The 22718-nt window shown below is 34.7% G+C and overlaps 2 protein-coding genes across 2 annotated transcripts; one reads left to right on the top strand and one right to left on the bottom strand.

Annotated features, from left to right (window-relative positions):
- The first annotated feature begins 10528 nt into the window (after positions 1-10528).
- On the top strand, positions 10529-11403 carry LOC133520137 (uncharacterized). Its single transcript, XM_061854479.1, has 2 exons — positions 10529-10752; positions 10881-11403. The coding sequence occupies exons 1-2, from the start codon at positions 10747-10749 to the stop codon at positions 11361-11363; spliced, it is 489 nt and encodes a 162-aa protein (XP_061710463.1). The 5' UTR covers positions 10529-10746; the 3' UTR covers positions 11364-11403.
- Positions 11404-19560: 8157 nt separating this feature from the next.
- On the bottom strand, positions 19561-22122 carry LOC133519463 (uncharacterized). Its single transcript, XM_061853468.1, has 2 exons — positions 21628-22122; positions 19561-21517 (listed from the first exon to the last, which is right to left on the bottom strand). The coding sequence occupies exons 1-2, from the start codon at positions 21798-21800 to the stop codon at positions 19561-19563; spliced, it is 2130 nt and encodes a 709-aa protein (XP_061709452.1). The 5' UTR covers positions 21801-22122.
- Positions 22123-22718: the final 596 nt, after the last annotated feature.

Below are 22718 nucleotides of genomic sequence, written 5' to 3'. Positions count from 1 at the left end.
TCCAGCAGTATCTAAAGCCATGCTCTTTGACCCATGCTCGCACGTCACGAAAAAATCGCCTGTTGTCACTTGTCAGTCGCTCATTTATAAATATTTTCGTTTCAGGTTCTGCTGGAACAATGTCCTTGCTATTCAGCGTTGAGCGCCGTGTCCTCGCATTTTTCAGAAACTCTTCGCGTTTCACTCTTCGCACAAAGGAAACTACTAAGGGCCGTGGTTGAGCGCCGTCTTTGTCATATTTGCGGCGCGGCGGGCCCGTGCGAGATGCGAAGTTCACATCAACGTCTTCAAGCTTCATTCCCAACTTTGAGGCCGTTGTAAGTATCATGTGATAAGGGTTCTCGTTTGGAGTTTCAGGGAGGCCTATGATTTCTAGTTCAGAATTCAGTGTGTTTTGAGTCTGCTGATTCAATTGTTTTTGGAGATCTGCAACTTGGGCCTTAAGTAAGGAGTTCTCCTTATCCTTTTCCTCTAGTTTTGTGATGCGCGCTTCATAGATATTGAGCTTTTCGGATAGCGAGTCAAAGCGACTGTTAAAGTCAGATCGCAGTTTAGACATGTCATCACGCAGTAGTCGTATTTCTGATATCAGTGAGTTCATGTCCTCCGGCTGGTTGCGTTGCTCCGACTCAGCTCTATTCGTATCCGTCAGGTCCATATCAGGTGAGCTGGTTTTAGCAGGTGGTGTCTCTGTCTGCCCGGCGGCGGCGGGGGTGCACTTTACGCACGTCCAGTTCGTCTTTGGTGTCTTCTTAAAGTTAGATGCAGTTAGGTTCATGCAAAGGAAGTGGTACAGTGAGCTGCACTGGCAACACATAAGCTTTTCAGCAGGCTTCACTGGTCTTCCGCATTCGCCACAGGTACTCATGATGCAAAATTACCGAAATAATGTAGCACTAGCGATTAAGTTAACCAAAGTTCGCGGCGCGGCGATTCCTGGAAATCTCTCGCAGTCACTAAGCCGCAGCTACTGTGTATACTAAAGGGCGTAAGAGCGGCGGTTACTGAATACACTTACGCGTTTCACTGAGTCGGTCCGGATTTTTTGAGTTTTCTACTTTATTGCAAGTTATATTTTTAATCCCACTTACTTTTATTTAATCACTAAGTTGTTAGGGATGTTTTAGTATAAGTTTCGAGCCACAAATCACATTTTAAACCAGTAAATTGATTAATATTTACGGAGCGTTTAAAAGCGCTGTTGATGCGCGGGAAGCGCGCGGACTCGTACCTAATATGTACTGTATATGTACTCGTACCTATGTAAGTAAGCCTTTACCCGTTATTAGTTTTGTTTGAGTTGTTGAGATGTACGACTTTCAATCGGCTTAGCTCGTAGAAATGCTTTTTTCTGAACGTATGTGCGGAAAGTAGTTTTTACAAGCTTTTATTTAACTTGCCTTGTTAGAGTTGTTAGTATGTTAGTTAGTGTGGGTCAAATCTTGTAAGCTAATTTTGACCCACTTCCCGATTTGCGATTTAGCTCCAAATTTGCATACTGTAAGTCGGGTGACAATGCAATATTATGGTATCAACAAGCTGATCTGATGATGGAGACAGGAGGTAGCCAAGGAACTATGTGATGAAACAACGCAACCTAATTGTGTTTGGGGTTTTCAGAATTGTCTCGATAAGCATTAGTTGCGTGTGGTAAAAGAATACAGTCAGCGACAAAATCTTTTATTTCTGATTATTTAACATTTCAATGATATTACGATACGATACGATACGATATTGGTACTTCATTTCAGTAAAATGCACAACCACACGCAACTAATGCTTATCGAGACAATTCTAAAAACCCCAAATACAATTAGGTTGCGTTCTTATGGTTGTTAACGGCTGGGCCGTGGTGTTCGGAGTCAAAAAAATTGGTCAGGGACTTGGGGCGGCGTCTACGTGACAGAGGGTGCGGATCCCCGTTCAGGCTCCTCCTAAGTCCAACAAATGTCGCTTGCCATCCAGCGCGGCAATGCCGCAAGTATTTTTGGCACTTTTGGACTGGGGACTCAGAATGGGGTTAATATTATAAGTAGGGCAGTATATTAATTAATTGTTTTTTAAGAGTTAGTTTTATTGTCTTTGTTTGCTTTTTTTGTCTTTTATGTACATGCGTTTTTGTTTTAGATTTTAAGTTTTGACATAGTGTAATGATTTTTGTGCTTAGTTGTTAAACTGTAATTGTAATTTTATGGAATACATTTTGAAAGTTGTTTCAGTAAAAAGAAATACTGTGTAAAAACTTGATAGATATATATGAATAAGAATAGTCATTTGATTTAGTTCAATTGTTTTTGCAAACGCCTAATAAATCTCTAAACCGTTTTAGTTCCCTTAACTGTGAATAACTTAAGTGACTAAATCAGACGGAATTGCCATTGAAAGAAAAAGTATTAATTAATGTCTAAATGTTACAAGTACGACGTGACGACAGCGTAGTTAAGAACTTAAGATTAGAAAAATATATAAGCAGTTTATTATTTTGTTATCTTAAAAAAGCGATAACGCTTTAAATTATAACTTCAACCGGGAACTTACACAACACGCAACTAATAAAACTTTTCACGGAAAAGTGAATTACGGACTAGCAGGAACTAGTTTTTGACAGGAAGAAGTGCAGCCCAATCATTGTGAGTGCAGTGCGCGCGACGTTGCGGTACGTTATTTTTAAAGACGTTTCTCTCACAGCTTTCTACTGTAGCGATATTCTTAGGATCCATTTAATCTCACATTTTAAATTTAGAGTACTTTTCAATGTGATTGTTGCCGTTTAAAATGGGAGTTTAGTGCTTTTGGTGTAATGCTGAATTTTTTCTTGATAAATATTAAGGGGTGATATAGTTTGTTGATAAAGATTGCGTGAATAGAACCTAACGATTTAGTAGGTAACGAAACACAAATGTGTAGGAACACAATTAAACACTTACATTAAAAACTTATTTAAAAAAATCTCCCAAGTCGAGATCTCTTGGTAGGATGCCCAGAAGGCTGCCTGCATTGCTCCTCTGGATAGCAATGCTTATCCGCTGAGCGAAATACAGGCCACCCGAAGCCTCTATAAGGCGCGTTGTTGACTCCTTATATAGGCGGCGCGCGCTAGGCCCCCACGGCTCTAGGGTTTCAACACCAAACGCCGCAAATAGGTAACTACTGCCGAGGTTGACATACTTGCGACGCTTGAGGCTTTCGGCCGAGGATGCAGCCGCACCAGCGTCAACTTTGGTGCCTGGAATATGGGACAGTGCCAGAGTGTCTACGCAAGTAGCATCCCAGACAAGGGGCCGTCCCATACTCCAAGACACTAACGTCATTCCATCGGCCTGTCATCATCCCTGACCACCGCCGGCACCTTGGCACTGACAATTAGGTAACTACTAAAGTGTTTTAAAATATTGGCGATTTATAAATAAGTTCATAGACGAAAATAAAACGCTTTCGTTTTGCCATTTTAGCTACGGACAACGTACAGCAAGTCAGTATAGCACAAGTCATCCATGATGATGCGCAGATTTGTCAAATCGAACCCTTAATAACATGGTAATAAGAGTCAAGGCACGCGCCTTTGAATGATACGATCTATAAACAACCTTTCAGTCCCATAAAGGAATGACAGCACCGTCGTCCGTAACTAAAGCGTGATTCACGAGCCGTAAGCAGGACCAACGGAGTATATTCCGAGTGAAACGCAAATGCAAAACGATTTATCTAGCACTTCGGCGTCCAACCACAAACTAGCATTAGGTATTCAACAGCACAAGACTTCTCCATTGGCGAACAGCCGTAGAGATTAATCTACATTCATGACCAAAACGGATCGTGACGCCATTTCGCCGGTCGGACCTATTTCCTGCTTATAGTCAACGCGGTGACAGTGAACGTGCTCGTTAACTTGGAATGAAGTTGTATATAATCTGACAATTTTCATCAATATCCGCCAAGGTTGAGACTTTTATATTTTTTTCATCGAACGCTCTCTACTCAATCATCAGAACACGATACCGAATATGCTCTTAAACGGATCCCCATTATTTTTTTAGGATTCCGTAGCCAAAGGGTCAAACGGGACCCTATTACTGAGACTCCGCTGTCCGTCCGTCCCTCCATATGTCACCAAGCTGTATCCCATGAACCGTGATAGTTAGCCAGTTGAAATTTCTACAGATTATGTATTTCTGTTGCCGCTATAACAACCAATACTAAAAACAGAATACAATAAATATTTCTTTCCAATCTCGAGGTTCTCATCCAATCGCCGAAGTTAAGCAACGTCGGGTGGGGTCAGTACTTGGATGGGTGACCGTTTTTATAGATAATGGTACGGAACCCTTCCTGTGCGAGTCCGACTCGCACTTGTCCAGTTTCTTTGTTACATCATGTATACAGGTTATAAAAATACATACAGGAGTAATGTATGTATTTTTATAACCTGTGTCATCGTATTTTGTGCTAGCAGTGAGATACTTTTAAGGGAAAATCTGTATTCAAATAAGTAGGTAGTCAACATTTTATCGTACTTACACTATCATGTATGTTTCCGTGGCATCTCCTAGATAAATAAATAAATATCATACATTTAGTGAATGGATCAGCTAGAATATTATTTAATAAAAAAATGTATATTTACAAACGTCAACGTTCGCATAAAATACGCACAAAGCACGTAAGGACACCATTCGAAAGTCCTACCGCATCAATCAATTTATTTTTTATTTAACAAAACTGCAATAAGTATACATACTTAGTATTGGTTTAATGTGCAGCAAATAATAACCTTCATGCTATTACTATTCTTAATTCATTGGTCTCCTACAGAAGTATTCTGATTATAATAACAAATTTTGAAGTTGCTCTGGATTCGTACGTCCCACTGCGTACAGTCTCCATCAGATATATCGGAGCGGCCAAGTTACTCAAAAATATCTGAGCACGCCTCTAATGTCAAGGCGTTAGAGTGCGTGTTCAGATATTTGTGAACACCTCGGCCGCTCCGATATATTTGATGGCGACTGTACGAACATAATAAATTTCAGATAGGAAATGTTTTGTAACGGACGGCGACCCAATTTACCACTCTAGTGATGAATGATCTTAACACGGACATGGAACCGTGGGTACAAGGATGATAAATGCCTATATTATTCCGACATAAATGCTTGCTGGTTCTGTTTTGTTTATAAAATTTGATCCATTTACGGTGAGGTCACATACGTTTTTACCTTTGTTCGTTGATATTTAAATATAAATAAATAAATAAATATTATAGGACATTATTACACAAATTGACTAAGTCCCACAGTAAGCTCAATAAGGCTTGTGTTAAGGGTACTTAGACAAGGATATATATAATATATAAATAATTATGAATACTTAAATACATAGAAAACACCCATGACTCATGAACAAATATCCATGCTCATCACACGAATAAATGCCCTTACCAGGATTTGAACCCGGGACCATCGGCTTCATAGGCAGGGTCACTACCCACGAGGCCAGACCGGTCGTCACGTCACGTCATATTTATTGCAACGATGCATAATGCTTTTCTCTAAGCTAAAAATTCTTGCACAAAAAACCTTCCGTCTCTGCTGTACAGTACAGATATAACGGAGTGGCCAAGGTGATCACATATATTTGAACAAAACTTCTATTATTACCAGTCAATAAAAATATAATAAAATCCCAGATTCTATTAAAAATGTTGAAAGCTATAATATATTTCGAAATAAACTCAAAACGTGGTTAATTAGTAAATCATTCTATTCATATCAAGAATTTATGACATCTGATAACGAATAAGTATTAATTTCAATTTTTATTTTTCTTTTATTTTATCTTTTAGCTTTGTCTCAATGTAATGGAATGATTTAATGAATTGACATTATTATTATTTAGATAATTACACGCTAGTTATTATTAGAAATTAGTATTAGTAAGACTCGCGATATTTTAAATTAGATATTAGGCAATAGGTAATAATATGTTTTGTAAGGTAATTTTAAGTATTTAGTTGATAAGTTTAACTTGCTATACCCTACTCAGGGTCCATGTTGTGAAAATTTAATTTAACATAACATCTGTATGTACCATGGAATGCAATTAATAAATGAAATGAAATTATCAAGAGGTTAACTGTAAACTTTTAAAACTTGACTTGTCTGTGTGTGTGTAAAATCTACGTCTAGTTAGTTAGTTACTGCATACTTATATGCGGTTATGTCAAACATACACACTGTGTTTACTAGTTTTTTTTTAATACTACGTCGGTGGCAGATGGCAGCCATTTAATTACAAACTGACTGCGCAGCGCTGATTTTCAGTCCGTTTTATTTTTATTTTTTTTACTATGTCGGTGGCAAACAAGCATACGGCCCGCCTGATGGTAAGCAGTATCCGTAGCCTATTGTACGCCTGCAACTCCAGAGGAGTTACTTGCGCATTGCCGACCCTAATACTCCGCACCCTCGTTGAGCTCTGGCAACCTTACTCACCGGCAGGAACACGACACTATGAGTAGGGTCTAGTGTTATTAGGCTGCGGTTTTCTGTAAGGTGGACGTACTTCCCCAGTTGGGCTCTGCTCTAGATCTGGAATGACATCCGCTGTGCTGTGCCCTACCACACAAAGTGAGATGACATTCACAATGCCCATACCTCTCTTTTGGACGTAGTTTAAGGACGTACCCGGGTCCGTTATGGATCCGGGTCCATTATGGATACAATTATACTTAAGCTACGTTGATTAAAATGCAATTCTAAGCAAAACGTCTGTTACAATAATCTGAACAACTTTGTTACAAATAAATATTCGAACATGTTCGTAAAAGACAAACTTTCAGTTTCCAAAGAGTTCCAATTCAATAGACTGGCTAACTGGAGTTGTGTGCTGTATTGTAGTGAACTTTGTTGACTTATTACTTTCTTGTCAATTCAATCTTTGGTCAACACAATGCTCGAAAACGTATTTAAAACATTATTTGTAGGGATGTAGGGTAATATAAAACTTTCTCATTTCTCATGCTTTGAAAGTGAGTCGTTGTTGTTCTAATAAGTGTGCAGAAAATGATATTACGTTTCTGTTCTAGAGCACTGTGTTACCAATATTAAAAATAAACTAAAAGTTCTTTATTTAAAAACTATGACATTATTGATTTTTGTTACTATAGAAACACTCTTCATAATACCTTCGAAATGTAACGTGCTCCCATTTCAGCTGGAATAAATCTTTATTTTCCTAGTACATCTTTTAACTATAAATACCTACAGTCCACTCAGCTCCACCTGACCATGGCTCCGCCACACTGTACTTTGCAAGTACGTTTTTTCTTTGTTTTTTTAAGTAAGTAATAAAATGTTGGTTTTAAATGGATTTGTTGTATAATTTCCATTCTGATAATTAACTCTCCATTCCATAATATAACGATATTTTTACCTAAACTGTTAATTGAAAGTATCTTCAAGAAGTACTACTGAAGTTTATTCTTAGCTATGTTTTTTTAAATGCACATTTTACTTTACCCGTATTTTAAATTAAAAGAAGAGTGTTTAACTCTGGTGAAAGGCACCATTTCAGTCTCGAAAAATATTAACTCGACAATAACTACCTCGACAGAAATGGGTTCCTTCCGTCCCTTGGTTAACAATCTAATATAGCGACTCTTTTTTCCATTAAGCTATCAGAGAATGGTAGATAATTTTAACGCATAGTCTGATACGCTACTTTTTTTCATCTTCTATTTTATTCAGATACCGTAAGATACAATATACATAATTGTATACACAAACTCTCTCTGGTAATAAAACAAAAAATCCATTAACCCGCATGTCATATCAATGTGGCTCAGTGAAGGGGACGGACCCGGGTACGTCCTTAAACTGCGTCCACAAGTGAGGTATGGGCATTGTGAATGTCATCTCGCTCTGTGTGGTAGGGCACAGCACAGCGGATGTCATTCCAGATCTAGAGCAGAGCCCAACTGGGGAAGTACCTCCACCTTACAGAAAACCGCAGCCAAATAACACTAGACCCTACTCATAGTGTTGTGTTCCTGCCGGTGAGTAAGGTTGCCAGAGCTCAACGAGGGGTGGGAGGGGGTTAGGGTCGGCAACGCGCATGTAACTCCTCTGGAGTTGCAGGCGTACATAGGCTACAGATACTGCTTACCATCAGGCGGGCCGTATGCTTGTTTGCCACCGACATAGTAAAAAAAATAAAAAAATAAAATAAAAACCGGACTGAAAATCAGCGCTGCGCAGTCAGTTTGTAAATAAATGGCTGACGCAGTGTATGCTGGAGCCCGTTCCTTTTGCCGCGCATGCCAATTTTTTTTAAGTTAAACATTGTATTTTGTGGCCTATCTGTTTTTTTATTGTGTGGCAATAAATGGTTTCTTATTCTTATAAACAGGGAGACGGTAAAAAGTACATAAAATAAAGCTGCTGACTTCAGTAGTGATGTGAAGAGGTAGTAGATGAGAGGAGTCTTGGGGGACTTTCAGTATATGATTCCTGCACCATCTTCGCACTCAAAAGCTTTCATGTGTCGTCTTGTGCCTCTGACTCTCACGGAGACAGCTCTAATTACGGCCTACGGTATATATATTCATTAGTTATAACTATTATTGTTTTTTATTTTATTTTTTTATTCAGGTAATTACAAAAACTATATCTAAACTTATTTACTAATCGTTAAACCAGTAAGGTTTGGCTCGATACTCCATTCCGTAGTAGATTTTATACAAAAATGAATTATCTTAAAACAAAAGCATAACAAACTGTTCAATTGTTCATAATAACTATACTGAGGTTATTATCAACAATTTATAAATTACAGAAACCGACATCATTGCACTGAGCGGAGATACATTTTGTTTTCCTTATCCTATCCTTATATATCCTATTGTTGCTTATCGATGGCCGAACCGATCTACATTCGCCCGAGTACAGGATGCTCCAGTCATGTTTGCTTCTAATATGGTCCAAATAGGATTATTTAGATGTAAATTCACAATTAAACCCTGTAACTTCATGTTCGGTCCAATGGCGATATAAATATCGTCTTACCTATTAAGTAACATGTAATATTAGCGTATGAACCGAAACAAAAAAGGTTTAACTATTTGATGAAATAAATTGTAATGTAAGTAACAAGGCAATTGCCTACAATAAATGTTTAAAAACCGGTCAAGTCAGAGTTCATTTACTTGCGTGAGGGTTCCAAAAAATACTATAAAACTATCAGTAACCTCTATAATACTAGATAATTTTCTTTTGTAAAATTACACAACTAACTCACAGATGGAGCAAATTGTGACGGAAAAGTCTTCTTTAAAACTAATGTTATTTCCTTCACCAAATCTGAAAATTTTAATTTCTATCTTAGAACAATTGACCTGCTGCATTATTTTCAACTTCACAAATCCATGTGGAGTACCCGAAATGTCTTATTGAATAAATTAAAGCTTATTAAAATTCTGCTTAAGCCCTGGCGACCGTCCCGATCCTTGTTCGACTCATCTTTGATTATTTTGCGATTTCCAAACTAAAAGAAATGGTCAAAGCAATATTGGAAGTACCTTTATAAAAATCATTCTGGTATAAATGAATTGGCCTGGGTTATTTTCAGGTTTACAGTAATTGGGTATGTAAATACGGGTACCTATTGTAATTGGAAATTCCTAATAATAACACGCATAACTGGAAACAAGATTAGTAGTACAGTCATTATATCCAAAAAACCGAAGTAGTAGGGATGTGTGCGTTCTGGCTCAGCTTTGGAGGGTCAAACAGTCCTGGTTTTGGTTGATGACCTTTTTTTTAGCAGCCACACTGAGAACCTCAGGTGTTACTTGGTGTCAACAAGTGGGCGGGGTGTTGGTTCAAGATGTCGCTCTCCTATTGGTCGTTGCGGTCATTAGTGGTTCTAATTAGCTAATGACATTCCATTAATTAGGCCACACCTCCTAGTTGAAGTTATCAAGTGGGCGGGGTCTTGGTTCTGGATGGCGCTCTCCTATTGGTCGTTGCTGTCATTTATGATGCTCATTCCTTATTACATCGTAATTACATAATTCTCGATGGGACTCTGCTATTGGGTAGGTAATTAATGATTCCCTAACTGCATCCATTAATTAGGCGACATTGCTCATTTACGAGTAAACTGTTATGAGCCTTTCATATATTCTTAGACCAACCAACAGACATTTCTCAGGGGTCACGGTTCTAACCTAACCTAACCTATCAACAGCGCATCACGGTTTAAACCTAACCTAACCTACCAACAGACGTTTCTGTCTGCTCAGGGGTCACGGTTCTAACCTAACCTAACCTAACCTAACCTAACCTAACCTAACCAACCTGTCTCTAATGCCATCGAAGTTCAAATCAAACCTAACCTAATTTTATTATTTTTAGAATACTTCAAATATCTAGTTTTATAAATATTCTCGTTCATTACAAAGTTGAATGTTGAAATCTCTATTTCACACAATGGAATTTTAATGTGACTTTAATGTATGTATGTAATGTATGTATAATCTACTTAGTAATTGAGCTTATCATAATTGTTAGCCAAATTCCAATAACACGTATTTAGAAGCAAAACAAGTTATCAATTATCAAACAAGACTTTGTATTGAAACAAGATTTTTAATGATCAAGAGTTGTATATATAAAGACCTACGACGATTTCTTTTTTATACTACTATCGATTGACCCACGCTGTACTCCTACACCAGAAGGCATCAATATGTCGGTAAGTCTTCAATTATTAACTACAAATATTGTACATGTTTTTCTAATGTTAAGATTTTAAGAACTGTGGTAATCACGAAATTATGTAAATTTACAATTGTGTAACACATGTTTTGTTTTTAAATACAGAACTCCCCATCAAATGTCTTCGACGGCCAAGACTATACATTTAAGCAGTACTATTATCCAGTGTCAGATGCAGAGGACAGCCTAACTTGTGTACCAGACGAGCCGGTGAAGCGAAAATTAAACACACACTCAAATATCGATGCATTCTTTGACCAGCCAAAGATAAAGAGGAAGAAAAACGTGTCTTCCACTGTAGGAAAAGGCTGTAAAGGGGGTGGTATATCATATATATCTACAAACAAAGACGATGGTACGAATTCGACACATCTAATCAAAATAGAAATATTTGATATGAAAAAACTATCCAAAGTTTCTGATACAACTAAACACTGGATGTTTGCGGATGTGCGTGCAAAATATTTCGTGATGGAAAATGAAACAAATAAGCACTTACAGCAAGCTAAAGATCTCATTTACGGAATCACGAAGGAGATTTCCGAATCCGACGAGTGTAAAAAGTACCATTTTAATTCAAAAGTCTAATCACTGTTGTCTAATTGTGAATAAAAATATATAGTTTATACATGTTGATGTTTTATTTCTTTATTATATTGTGTGTAGTTATAAATAAAACCAAATCACATTTTTTTATCATATTATATTTATTCAAATAATATTCTAAACATATGACATATAGTAACATCATTACTTATTCTGTTTACAGCGGAAAAAACATTAATAAAATCATGCATTTTAACATTTTTTGTTTTTAAATAAAGATAAACTAAACAATATTTTCCACAAACCGATGTTAAATAACTTTGCAGTTCTTGGTGATTATAGAACCACTTCTTAGCATTTCTTTTCAAGAACATTTTATGATAACCTTCTGGTTTTCGACCGAATGAATCAAAATATTCACCAACACCATTGACATCAATGTAAATGGCTATCCAATGTGAGCCAGGTTTAAAATCTGGATCTAAGTTGCTTATTATGAAAACAGGTAGTTGAACAAACATTGGCATTCTGTTGGCTGCAAATACATTCGATTCCAAGGCTATATTCATTTTATTCATATAGTGTTGAATCTCATGTGTATCCATCTTGAGCTATATTACATATATGATAAAATAAGTTATTGTCTGATTTATTTATTCAGTAATTAACTATTATAATCGACATTTACATCTCGGTTTTTATTTATTTCTATAACATTATCAAACTCAGCATAAATTATACAATTAATTGTTGTTGTTAATGCTGTATCAAAACGAACTTCTAGTCTCACACTACCATGTCTGACTAAATTCCAATGTGAGCTTGAGCTGGCTGAAAGATCTGGAGTTAAGTCAAAAGCTAGTAAACAGTAGCCTCCTTCATAGTCCTGTCTACCTATCGAGTTACCTTCATTGAAAAAGTGAATACCCGTTCCAGAAAACAAAGTATGATAAGTTGATGCAAATAAACCTTCTCTGAATGAGGGCTGCAATGTCTTTGATGGTACCTGCTGACCATCAACATATAAACTAAATAGGTTTATTCCATTATTATCGAAATTAAATGGATTTTGTGTGAAACTACCATTAAATGCTGAATTTTTTACAAACCCTATAATACATCTTTTAGGTACTTGTCCTAGAAATATGTTATCTAACGTTTTACCTTGAATTCCAGTTGGAATTGTTAAAACTTTAACTTCTGCTCTAGTGATAGGATATTTAGCAGTAGTCGAGGCTAAAACTTTTTGATGTGCTAGTAAAACAGATGGATTGATACGAGCCTTTCGAATAATAAGGCTTGCGTCTAAAATTGACACTTTAAATTTTTCATCCTCACTGTTACACATGAGATTAAACACTTCCTTACTTCGTACTAACTTTATACGCGTTTCTACACCATTAATTAAAAATTTGTCTTGATTAAATATATCACCATGTAAATGGCCAATCATGTCAATCGCTTCATTCACTTTAACTAACTCTTGTCTTTTAGAAAAACCCTTATTGGTACTGTCTGTAGCATCCATTTTATGAGGAGTGTCTTGATACCACAGTCCACATGTAAGATGAGAGGTTTTAGCTGCAGGTCCATAGTTAAGTAATGTTTCTATATATACACGATATGCATAAGTGTTATTTGGTGGAGACACAAGTTTTTGATTTAAATACACATCTAACTGATTGAAGAGCGAGTGTAACCAATTATTAATAGGTGCAATTTGAGTTGTAGCTTTAATGGAATTCGATTCAGAGCATACTATTTTAGCTTTTATATAGAGCATAGTATGAGATAAGTCGATATAGTCATCTCCCGTACCAGGTACTTGGAATTCAATTGGTCCATCATCACTCAATGATGAAATCGGTTTGTAATGAATCCATTGACCACTTTCAATGCTTGTTTGTGTTGATGGTAGAGCAAACAAGTCCAACTCGGACTTAGCACATTCACATGAATGATTATGTATGAAGGCCATTTTTTTTTTTTTTTTTAAGATGAAAAAATATCTTCAAATTTAGGTTTAGTTGATTTATGAGATCGTCTTCCTTGTAGTGCTTTACGTGCAATGACCGAATGTCTTGCTTTCCTTATTCTTTTATACCCTGAACCACTCATTAGAGAATCAATCTTATCATCGGCCTTTCTTTTTAAATTAGAACTGGCATCTTTAAAACGTGATTTTAATGAGTCCTCCAAAGGATGAGAGTTCATCATATCAGAGAGTAATCCAACACCGGCATTTAATGCTTCTTTACCTACAGTTCGAAATCCACTTGACAATAGAGGCAAAACGGATCTAAATAATCCCCCCAAAAAACTTCCAATTCCATGTCCACGCTGATGAGAGACACCTTTATATATTATTCCAACGCCAGACCCTGCCTGATGTGAGTAATAATGTTGATATGGACAAATGTTATTTACGTTTTTTTGATTCATTTTATACGCTTAAAGTGTAGTTTCACACAGGATGTACCAAACTGGAATGGTACTCGATTGCCAATGCTTGTTCTTATATCTATTTCTATAGTATCAAACTCTCTGCGCATAACGGATAAGTAGTGAGCTGGTGAAAATGCATGCATTTTGTAAGCTCCATAAGTGTACTTAGTTGGATCAAGTGGTATAATGCGTATTAAAGATGACATAACATCCCCTACTATCTGTGGTTGAATAATATCCGAATAAATGAAAATCTGTGATGGTAATCCTAAATATAAATTGATAGGATATTTACCAATTGGCTTTGATACTATATTTGTTCCTGGTTCAAACCCTAATTGAAGACTTAATTGCGGTGAGACAATTAAAGATAATAAATCTGTATTAGTACGAGTGGCTGTTACAAGTTTCGATATATCATCATATCTTATTTTTATTTGATTTTTCAGCAAGGGATTCTCATTAAAAGCTATTAAAAAGTTGTTAACATTATCATATGTTGTTGCTGGTATGTGAGATTTATATTCTACAATTATATCACTTCCTGCGTTAGGGCTTTGATTTGCATCATTACTATCTTGCAAGCGCGCTTTCTTTTTTATGTAAAGAATATTTTCATGTTCTTGAACGTTAAACATTGTACATGGATAATGAAACTCTACTAATCCAACAGTCCATTCACCCTCCAACTTGATAGTTTTTGGTAACTTAGTTAAAAAGTTTGCAGTCGTATTTTCTGGATAGTATGAAATTGAACTATTGCTCAACAGTGTTAAATAAAAACTGTCATCAGTCATATTCTTTCAATATCTGATGCGGGGATCCAACTATTAAATTTGTTGGGATAACCTTTCCACTTGACTAACACTTCCTTTCTGCCACCAATGCGACGGGATTGTTTTATTTTATCTATTTTATGCATGGTGGTGGGATCATAAAATACTTTTTGCAGCTCCTTTGAATAGAATGTACCAGTAATTGGTTCATTCTCTAAGTCTTTTAAAGTATAAACAATCCAGGGAGATCTCCTTATAAAAGTATCAATCACAAATATTTCGTCACTCCAGTTAGTTTCATAGCCTTTTTGAAAGATATGTTTATGCTTAGTTATCCTAACATGATCCCCAACTTGAAGCAAAGGATGTTCAGTAACATGTATTTTATTTTCTTTTTTGCCATATAAATTCCGCCAAACTGTCATAATATTATCATGATTGACTTCATTTGGACACATTTTAATGCTTGAATGAAAACTATGATTGTACGAATGTAACAAATCTTGTAAGATGTCAATATATCTGTTGGTATTTTTAAAGGTAAAATAACGCCACATTTTCATCTTTAAAGTTCTTTGAAACCTCTCTACAATGCTAGCCTTAATATCAGGATTATTTGTTGTATAATAATTAATACTTTTTGTCTTAAAATATTCCTTAGTAACTTTTGAAACAAACTCAGTACCTTTGTCTGACTGAATATGTCTTGGGGTAACTTTAGCTTCTGCGAATATGTTATCGAAACAGGTTTTTACTGTTTCAGGTTTTTTATCCTTCATCGCTCTTGCAAAGGCATATTTACTAAATACATCAATAACACACAGAATATACTTGTACCCGTCATTATATTTACTATAACTACGCATATCACTTAAGTCAGCTTGCCAAAGTTCATTAAAATTAGACAGAATATATTTATTTCTTTGAAACCGTTTCTGCAGAGGCTTGTGAAGTGTGTAAGTTTCTTGAGACTGCAACCAATTTTTTACTTCATTTCGCTTCATCTTTCCACGCATGGCTTCTGCTAATTTGTTGACACTACTAAAACCGGCAGGATGAGAAACATCGTAGTATATTCTAGCTATGTCTTGTATGGGTTCCATCTTTCCCAGTTCAATTGTTTTTTGGATATATCTTTAGATCTAACTGATTTTGGCGTTGAAGCATTGAATTCTTCCTTCTTATGATTTTCTGCTGATTTATGCACGGATAGCTGATTTATATAATCTAAAGAGCTTGGATTACCAACATAGGTTAAGGGAATATTTAATTCTCTTAAAGTAGAAGCAAATCTTTCCCACCCCAATGGTTTGATGCGCTTGAGTGGTCTTACCGTATCACTTATAAGATCAAATATGTTACTGCCTGATATAACTTCATTATCTATAACCACTTCTCCCCCCTCTTTCCACCAAATTTTAGGCTTACTTTTTATAATAAAATCAATCAAGGCTTCACCTCTTTTTTTATAAGTCTTAGGAATTAATTTAAGCATGTAAGATGGTGAGTACTGCGTAGTGAATGTACTTAACCTCCGAGGAGTTTCACCTACATCTGGTAGAGGGGGATTTAAAACTATCGTAGGATCTTCATGTTTTTCTTCTTTATATGGTACAACGGGCTCATTCAACTTTAATGACTCATCTTCAGTATCAGCTAATATAGATAATTTGAGTGGTCTCCTATTTTCCTCGGTAGCATGTAGATATCTTTGTAAAGCTTGAGAATATAGTGCCCATTTTTCGCGATCATTCAAATTACTATTTATAATGTTTTGCATTTCACCATCTAATCTTGATGCAGCATTTTCCGAGATATAGCCATTGTTTGATTTAAGTCGATCAATTAACTCTGGTTCAACTAGTATCATTTTTTATGTGTGCTGCATATTTATTTAATTAGCGAGCTTAACAGACCATTAATAACCGCTCCTAAAATTATGGGAAGGAATGCCCCACCTTTTTGTACAATTATATTTTTACGTATTTTATTTTTACCCTTTGATATTAGTTTTCGTAAAAGGTTTTTGTATTTACTCAAGTGGGTCCTCTCTTTTTCAGGAAGGGATATTTTACCTTTTAAAATGTTATAAATACATTCACAAATAACATTTATTTCTTCATCACTACAGGCTTTTAATATAACTTTTCGATATTTTGGCTTTAAAGTGTGTAGTGCTTTGAGTAAATTTTGATGTGTTATAACTCTCCTATGCATAGTTATAGAATGACTAAAACCATTGATGTAAGTCCTATTTAAAGCCCTTTTTTGGAACATAGACTGTACAGTATGATGTAATAGGTAATATATTTGTTTTAAATCGATATTTATCATCTGTTGTTTGCTTAAGATCAATCATTAAGTAACCATGAGCATCTTTAGTTGCATCTTTATAAGCTTCTTCAACAAAAAGCGAGTTTTCTGGATAAACTTGTCTCGCTAAATATCTTATTTGAGTTTTGTCTCTCGGATTCTTAAAGTAAATAATGTAGTTAGCATTCAATGATATATCACGTTGCCCTTTTCCCTGATGAAATAGGTTCTGTGTTATGTAAAAAACACTTATATTTCGATGATGACTCCCTTTAGTAAAAATATCAACTATCCGTCCATCGGATTCTCTCATTAAATCATCAATAATAAGCAGTTGTGGTTGTTTACCATCAAACATACCCAAGTCTGGAATACCTTGATTATAATTCACATTCTTTAAATTGTACAATGGCTGCATTTCATCATAACACCACACAATTTTTTGGAATGATTGATTACAAACTGCTTTGATACTATTTAAAAAACTTGTTACAAAATGTGATTTCCCACAACTACTGGGGCCAGCAACAATGGCTGTAAATGGATGCAAAAAATGAATCATTATTTTTTTATTTTCCCGAGGAGGGTAAAAAACACGTCTTATAATGAAGAAGGTAAGGGAAGAAATAAATATGTATCATTTTTTTTTTTATAAAAAATAAATAAACTGGTATATTCTATAGTATGTATTTGTTTATTATATTATAAATCGATATTCTAATTACAAAAATACAATTAAAACTATAACTATGTTATATTATAACTAAGAGATCACTACAACGATTATTATTACTAATACTATTATATATATATATATATATATATTTTAAATTAAATTAAAGTAACACATTTAAACACTTGCATCAAATTAATTACTACAATAAAGTGTACATAAACATTTTATTTTATTTTATTTACAGTTGCTTCATTATAATTACAAATGCTAATAACTAAACAATTTACAATACATAATATTATTATTAAACACTATTTTCTTAAGCTATAATGACCCCATGCTAAAGTGTTAGTAGAATTCGGTATAATGTAGCGTTTACTATCATCATAAGATAGACTAATTTTATTGATATTTTGTGTGAAAATTACGTGTTTTATGGATCTAAATCTATACATTTTTGAATATTTTTTTGTTTCGTCAAAAAGACAAGTTTTGTAGTCATCCATTTTCATCTTTTTTGTTACAGCTTTGTTAACACCCTTAGCTTTTGCTTTAAATTTATCCGTATCTTTTACAGCATCAACACTTATAGCATACATTTTTGATCTTAATCCTACGAACTCCTTTAATATTTTTCCTTTGATTTCATCTTTGAAAAATCCTAGTTTCTTTTTGTTTAATTGTGGGAAACCAAAAATGTTGTTTTCTTCATACTCCGACGTATCAAAAAACTGAGGTATGTCTGGTTTTATGGCTAAATAAAAGTCATCTATAAAGTATTGATAGATAAAACTATCTGTGTCCGTATACAGTAATTTAACATTATTTTCAAATTTTATTTTCATATAATTATAGTGAAAATCATACATCAATGTTTTTGATATGTCTAAAATACAAAAACCTAAATAAATTGGTTTATTGTAATACAACTTAGTCTTATTCAACTGAATAGCAATTAGATTTTCTGAAAATATACACACGCTGTGTAGTTCAGGTCTTGCTACTAACGACTGAGCACCTTGCACTTTACCTTTATTTTCCCAATGTGTAATTAATTTAACATTTACCCTTTTTTCGATATTTTCCATTGTCTTTCCGAACACAGCATTATTCATAAGTTTATAAAAGTCCTTTTCGAAATCCGATTTTGCTTGGGTACGATGGTGAGTATTCAGATCAATGTATTTTTTTAACCACGGACTTTGTTTAAATTTTAGCACTCTATGAATTTTTGTTAGTTTTAATCCTAAATTTATACACTGTTTGAGATTTCTGTAATGAATAATGTACTTTGTTTTTTTGTTTAAATTTGGAACTAATTTCCTTTCTTTACAATGACCAATAACAACATTTTCTGGACAAAGTGGAAAATCAGAGTGCAAATTATGCAGGATATCCGGGTAATCAAGGTCAACTTGAAGGATGTAACCGTAATCACATGAATCTGATATGTTAAAATCCACATTTTCATTGACCCACTCAAACTCTCCAATAGGCAAATATTGTGACATAGCCCATCCGTATAAATTATTCGCATCAAAATAAGCTAGATAAGATTTTGGTTCATTAGGTTTAAATTCATCTTTTAAGTACTCGTTGTTGGCTTTAGCATATCGATTGCTGCACTGAGATATTCCCCCTCTAATACCTGATTTGACAAAAGAGACTTTTTCAAAGTCAGTTAGTAATTCTAGTTCAACGTTAGTATGCTTAAGCATTGCATCCCAACTCAGACCAGGTGCTGTATAGTAATGTGAGGGGTCCAAGTCATATGTTTCCAAACAAAGTTTTCGAAAATTTTCAAATACGTCTGCCAGTAACATTACATCGGTTTTCAAATATAAGTTAGAATAATCTAACATTGTTTTGCATTTAAAATGATCCCAGACATCTTGAGCATGAGCGTAGTCTATATCGGAAATGGGGCTATCACTTAAACAATTGTAAAATTCAGGTTTGGTTGGGAGTGATGTAGCATTTAATGAGTCATAAGATTTAATCATTTCATACGGGAAAACACCCTTCCTTATTAGTCTTTGTCATCTTGGAGCGGGAATTGCTTTCGTAACTCTATAAATTGGTTTATTTCTAGATTATGAGCGAGTTTGTCCAAGCTTTCGGACATAAACTTGAAAGAATCTAAAAACCGTAAACTAATTTCTTGTCCATTTATACGTATTTTTTTTGAAAAGGAAATGTATTTTTCTTTGTTTTGAGGAATAATTGAAATCTCACCTTCATCAAAATTTAATGCATGTACAATAAAATGAGCATCATAATTACTTAAATTATGTAAAAATATGGGTACAAAGCGGGGTGTCTTATACTTGGAACTGCAAAATGAATGTGCTAGTCCTTCGAAGTGACCAGTACTCCATTCATAATGTTCAACGCAGTCTAATAGTAACTCATTATTACAAATAAAACAATGTTTTGTTCTGTTAATAGTTTCTTCATCCGCTGAAGTTAGGGGAACTGGAGCTTTTTGAAAACAAATCTTACGTTGGATTTGAGCAACATCTTTGCTTACGCTTAGCATGAAATTCTTAGCACAATCAGGTCCAGTATAAGTGCAATATTTTGAAAGGTTATCGTCATATGAACATTTTATGTAATAGCCGTAGCTGTAAACTTCGTGCTGTTGAACATTATTTGTAAACGGTTTTGATGAATCTAAATTTGCGTTAGAGTTCGATATAGGTTTCAGAAACGATTCGAAGTCCGCATAAATTACAAATGGTAACTTGTGTTTTCGTATAAATGCATCAAACAAAATTTTATTACTAGGCTTCATTTCCTCAAACCAATTTTTTTTGTTCGTCTTTTCAATGTCAGGTAGCTCTGTTACAACATGAGCACAATCATTTTTCTGGTGATTTTTCAACTTTTGTTCGGTAAAAAAATATAAGAGACAACCATCACAAATATGAATTGCATCATGACGACCAGTTATTTGCCTATTAACTAATCGCGATAAATTCTTAATAAAGCAGTAATGGCCCGTATTACCATTGCTTAAATACAAAAGATTAATGTGTCTTTCTTTCCTTGATTTGGTAAAATGCAAGGGCCCAACTATGTTGTTTCTTTTCGAAATGCTATCATATTCAAGCCCAAATACATTAATGCTTATGTCATTTAACTTTTCAACTTTTTTTATATCACTTAATTTTACAGGAAAACGTATGCCGTCAAACTTTAACTTATTTTGATGCTGCATGTATGAGGTAGTTCTGTTAGCGTTTTTTACAACAGGAAAGATACCAGACAACAAAGCCCATTTAAGACATTGGTGATCATTATTTTGTACATTTATCACTGCCTTTTTACTTTTGATATCCTTTGGTAAATCCAAATAAGATGATCCTCTCAAAGGATTAAATTTGTTGACATTCATGTCTACAAACAAAATCTTCTTTAAGGACCATCCACTGTCTTTTTTCTCAAATTCACTCATGTGTGTACATAACGTGTCCTTTACTTTTTTAATGAGCGGGTCATAATCGTCTCCAATACAAAAGTTATAATTAAAACTTTGAAAATCAAAAACGTTTTTTAGATCTTTGGTTTCCTGCACAAACTCCGCATGCACTATAAAATTAATATTAATTATCGTAAGCTCATCTAAACATTCCTTTATTAAGGCCTGAATTTTATTTTTTATGGATTCAAAAAATATTTCAGGAGTTTCGAATTCAGTCTCTTGATTATCTGATCCTATTCTGTAAGTGCGGATTCGACATCCAAACGCAGAATTGATTAAACTAACATTACTTAATTCATGGGTGTTGTGTTCTATAACTTTGTTCTTGTGAATATTACTTTTCAAATGATTTGAAAAATATCGTTGTCTTACCCATATATTACAAGCTTCGCATAATTTCTTTTCTTCATAATTTTCCGAAATTTCAACTGCACTAGATGGTCCTGCATCTGCAATATCCACAGCTTTCCTTTTGATCCCTCCTCCGGATTGGCGAATAACGCTAAAATAAAAAATAAACATAATTTAATAAACATGACGAAAAAAAAAAAAAACGACTAAAACATTTAAAAATAACTTTTTTCAAGAAAAGTAAAAATTATCTGAGCTTACCTATTTTCGTTTTTGGAGTCGTTTCCTCCAAAGGTACATAATTCCCAGAATCGTTGTGAAGTATCTGCTATAAATTCGACGTCTTCTATTTCAAGACACTTGTTAACCATATGGCAATCCATACTGTCTTCACACTCAAAGAAATTACTTTTTGCGTCTTCGATTTCATCCATGATAGAAAATGAATTGTATAACCAACGCACTGCGAAGTCTCAAGGGTTAGTGATGTACATTAATTTGTAGGAAGCCCTATTTATACGAACTATTTGTGGTTGTGAACATATTTAGCTAATATGATATCAATCATTAACTAACTAGCTTCAAATATAGTTCTAAAGTATTTTATTAATAGTTTTCTCATACATCTAATTAAGTTATTACACTTCAGTTATTACAACAGTGATTAGACTTTTGAATTAAAATGGTACTTTTTACACTCGTCGGATTCGGAAATCTCCTTCGTGATTCCGTAAATGAGATCTTTAGCTTGCTGTAAGTGCTGTAAGTGCTTATTTGTTTCATTTTCCATCACGAAATATTTTGCACGCACATCCGCAAACATCCAGTGTTTAGTTGTATCAGAAACTTTGGATAGTTTTTTCATATCAAATATTTCTATTTTGATTAGATGTGTCGAATTCGTACCATCGTCTTTGTTTGTAGATATATATGATATACCACCCCCTTTACAGCCTTTTCCTACAGTGGAAGACACGTTTTTCTTCCTCTTTATCTTTGGCTGGTCAAAGAATGCATCGATATTTGAGTGTGTGTTTAATTTTCGCTTCACCGGCTCGTCTGGTACACAAGTTAGGCTGTCCTCTGCATCTGACACTGGATAATAGTACTGCTTAAATGTATAGTCTTGGCCGTCGAAGACATTTGATGGGGAGTTCTGTATTTAAAAACAAAACATGTGTTACACAATTGTAAATTTACATAATTTCGTGATTACCACAGTTCTTAAAATCTTAACATTAGAAAAACATGTACAATATTTGTAGTTAATAATTGAAGACTTACCGACATATTGATGCCTTCTGGTGTAGGAGTACAGCGTGGGTCAATCGATAGTAGTATAAAAAAGAAAT

Source organism: Cydia pomonella, chromosome 7 (assembly GCF_033807575.1).
Source record: "Cydia pomonella isolate Wapato2018A chromosome 7, ilCydPomo1, whole genome shotgun sequence".
Taxonomy (NCBI): domain Eukaryota; kingdom Metazoa; phylum Arthropoda; class Insecta; order Lepidoptera; family Tortricidae; genus Cydia; species Cydia pomonella.
This window is presented reverse-complemented; position numbering and strand designations above follow the sequence as displayed.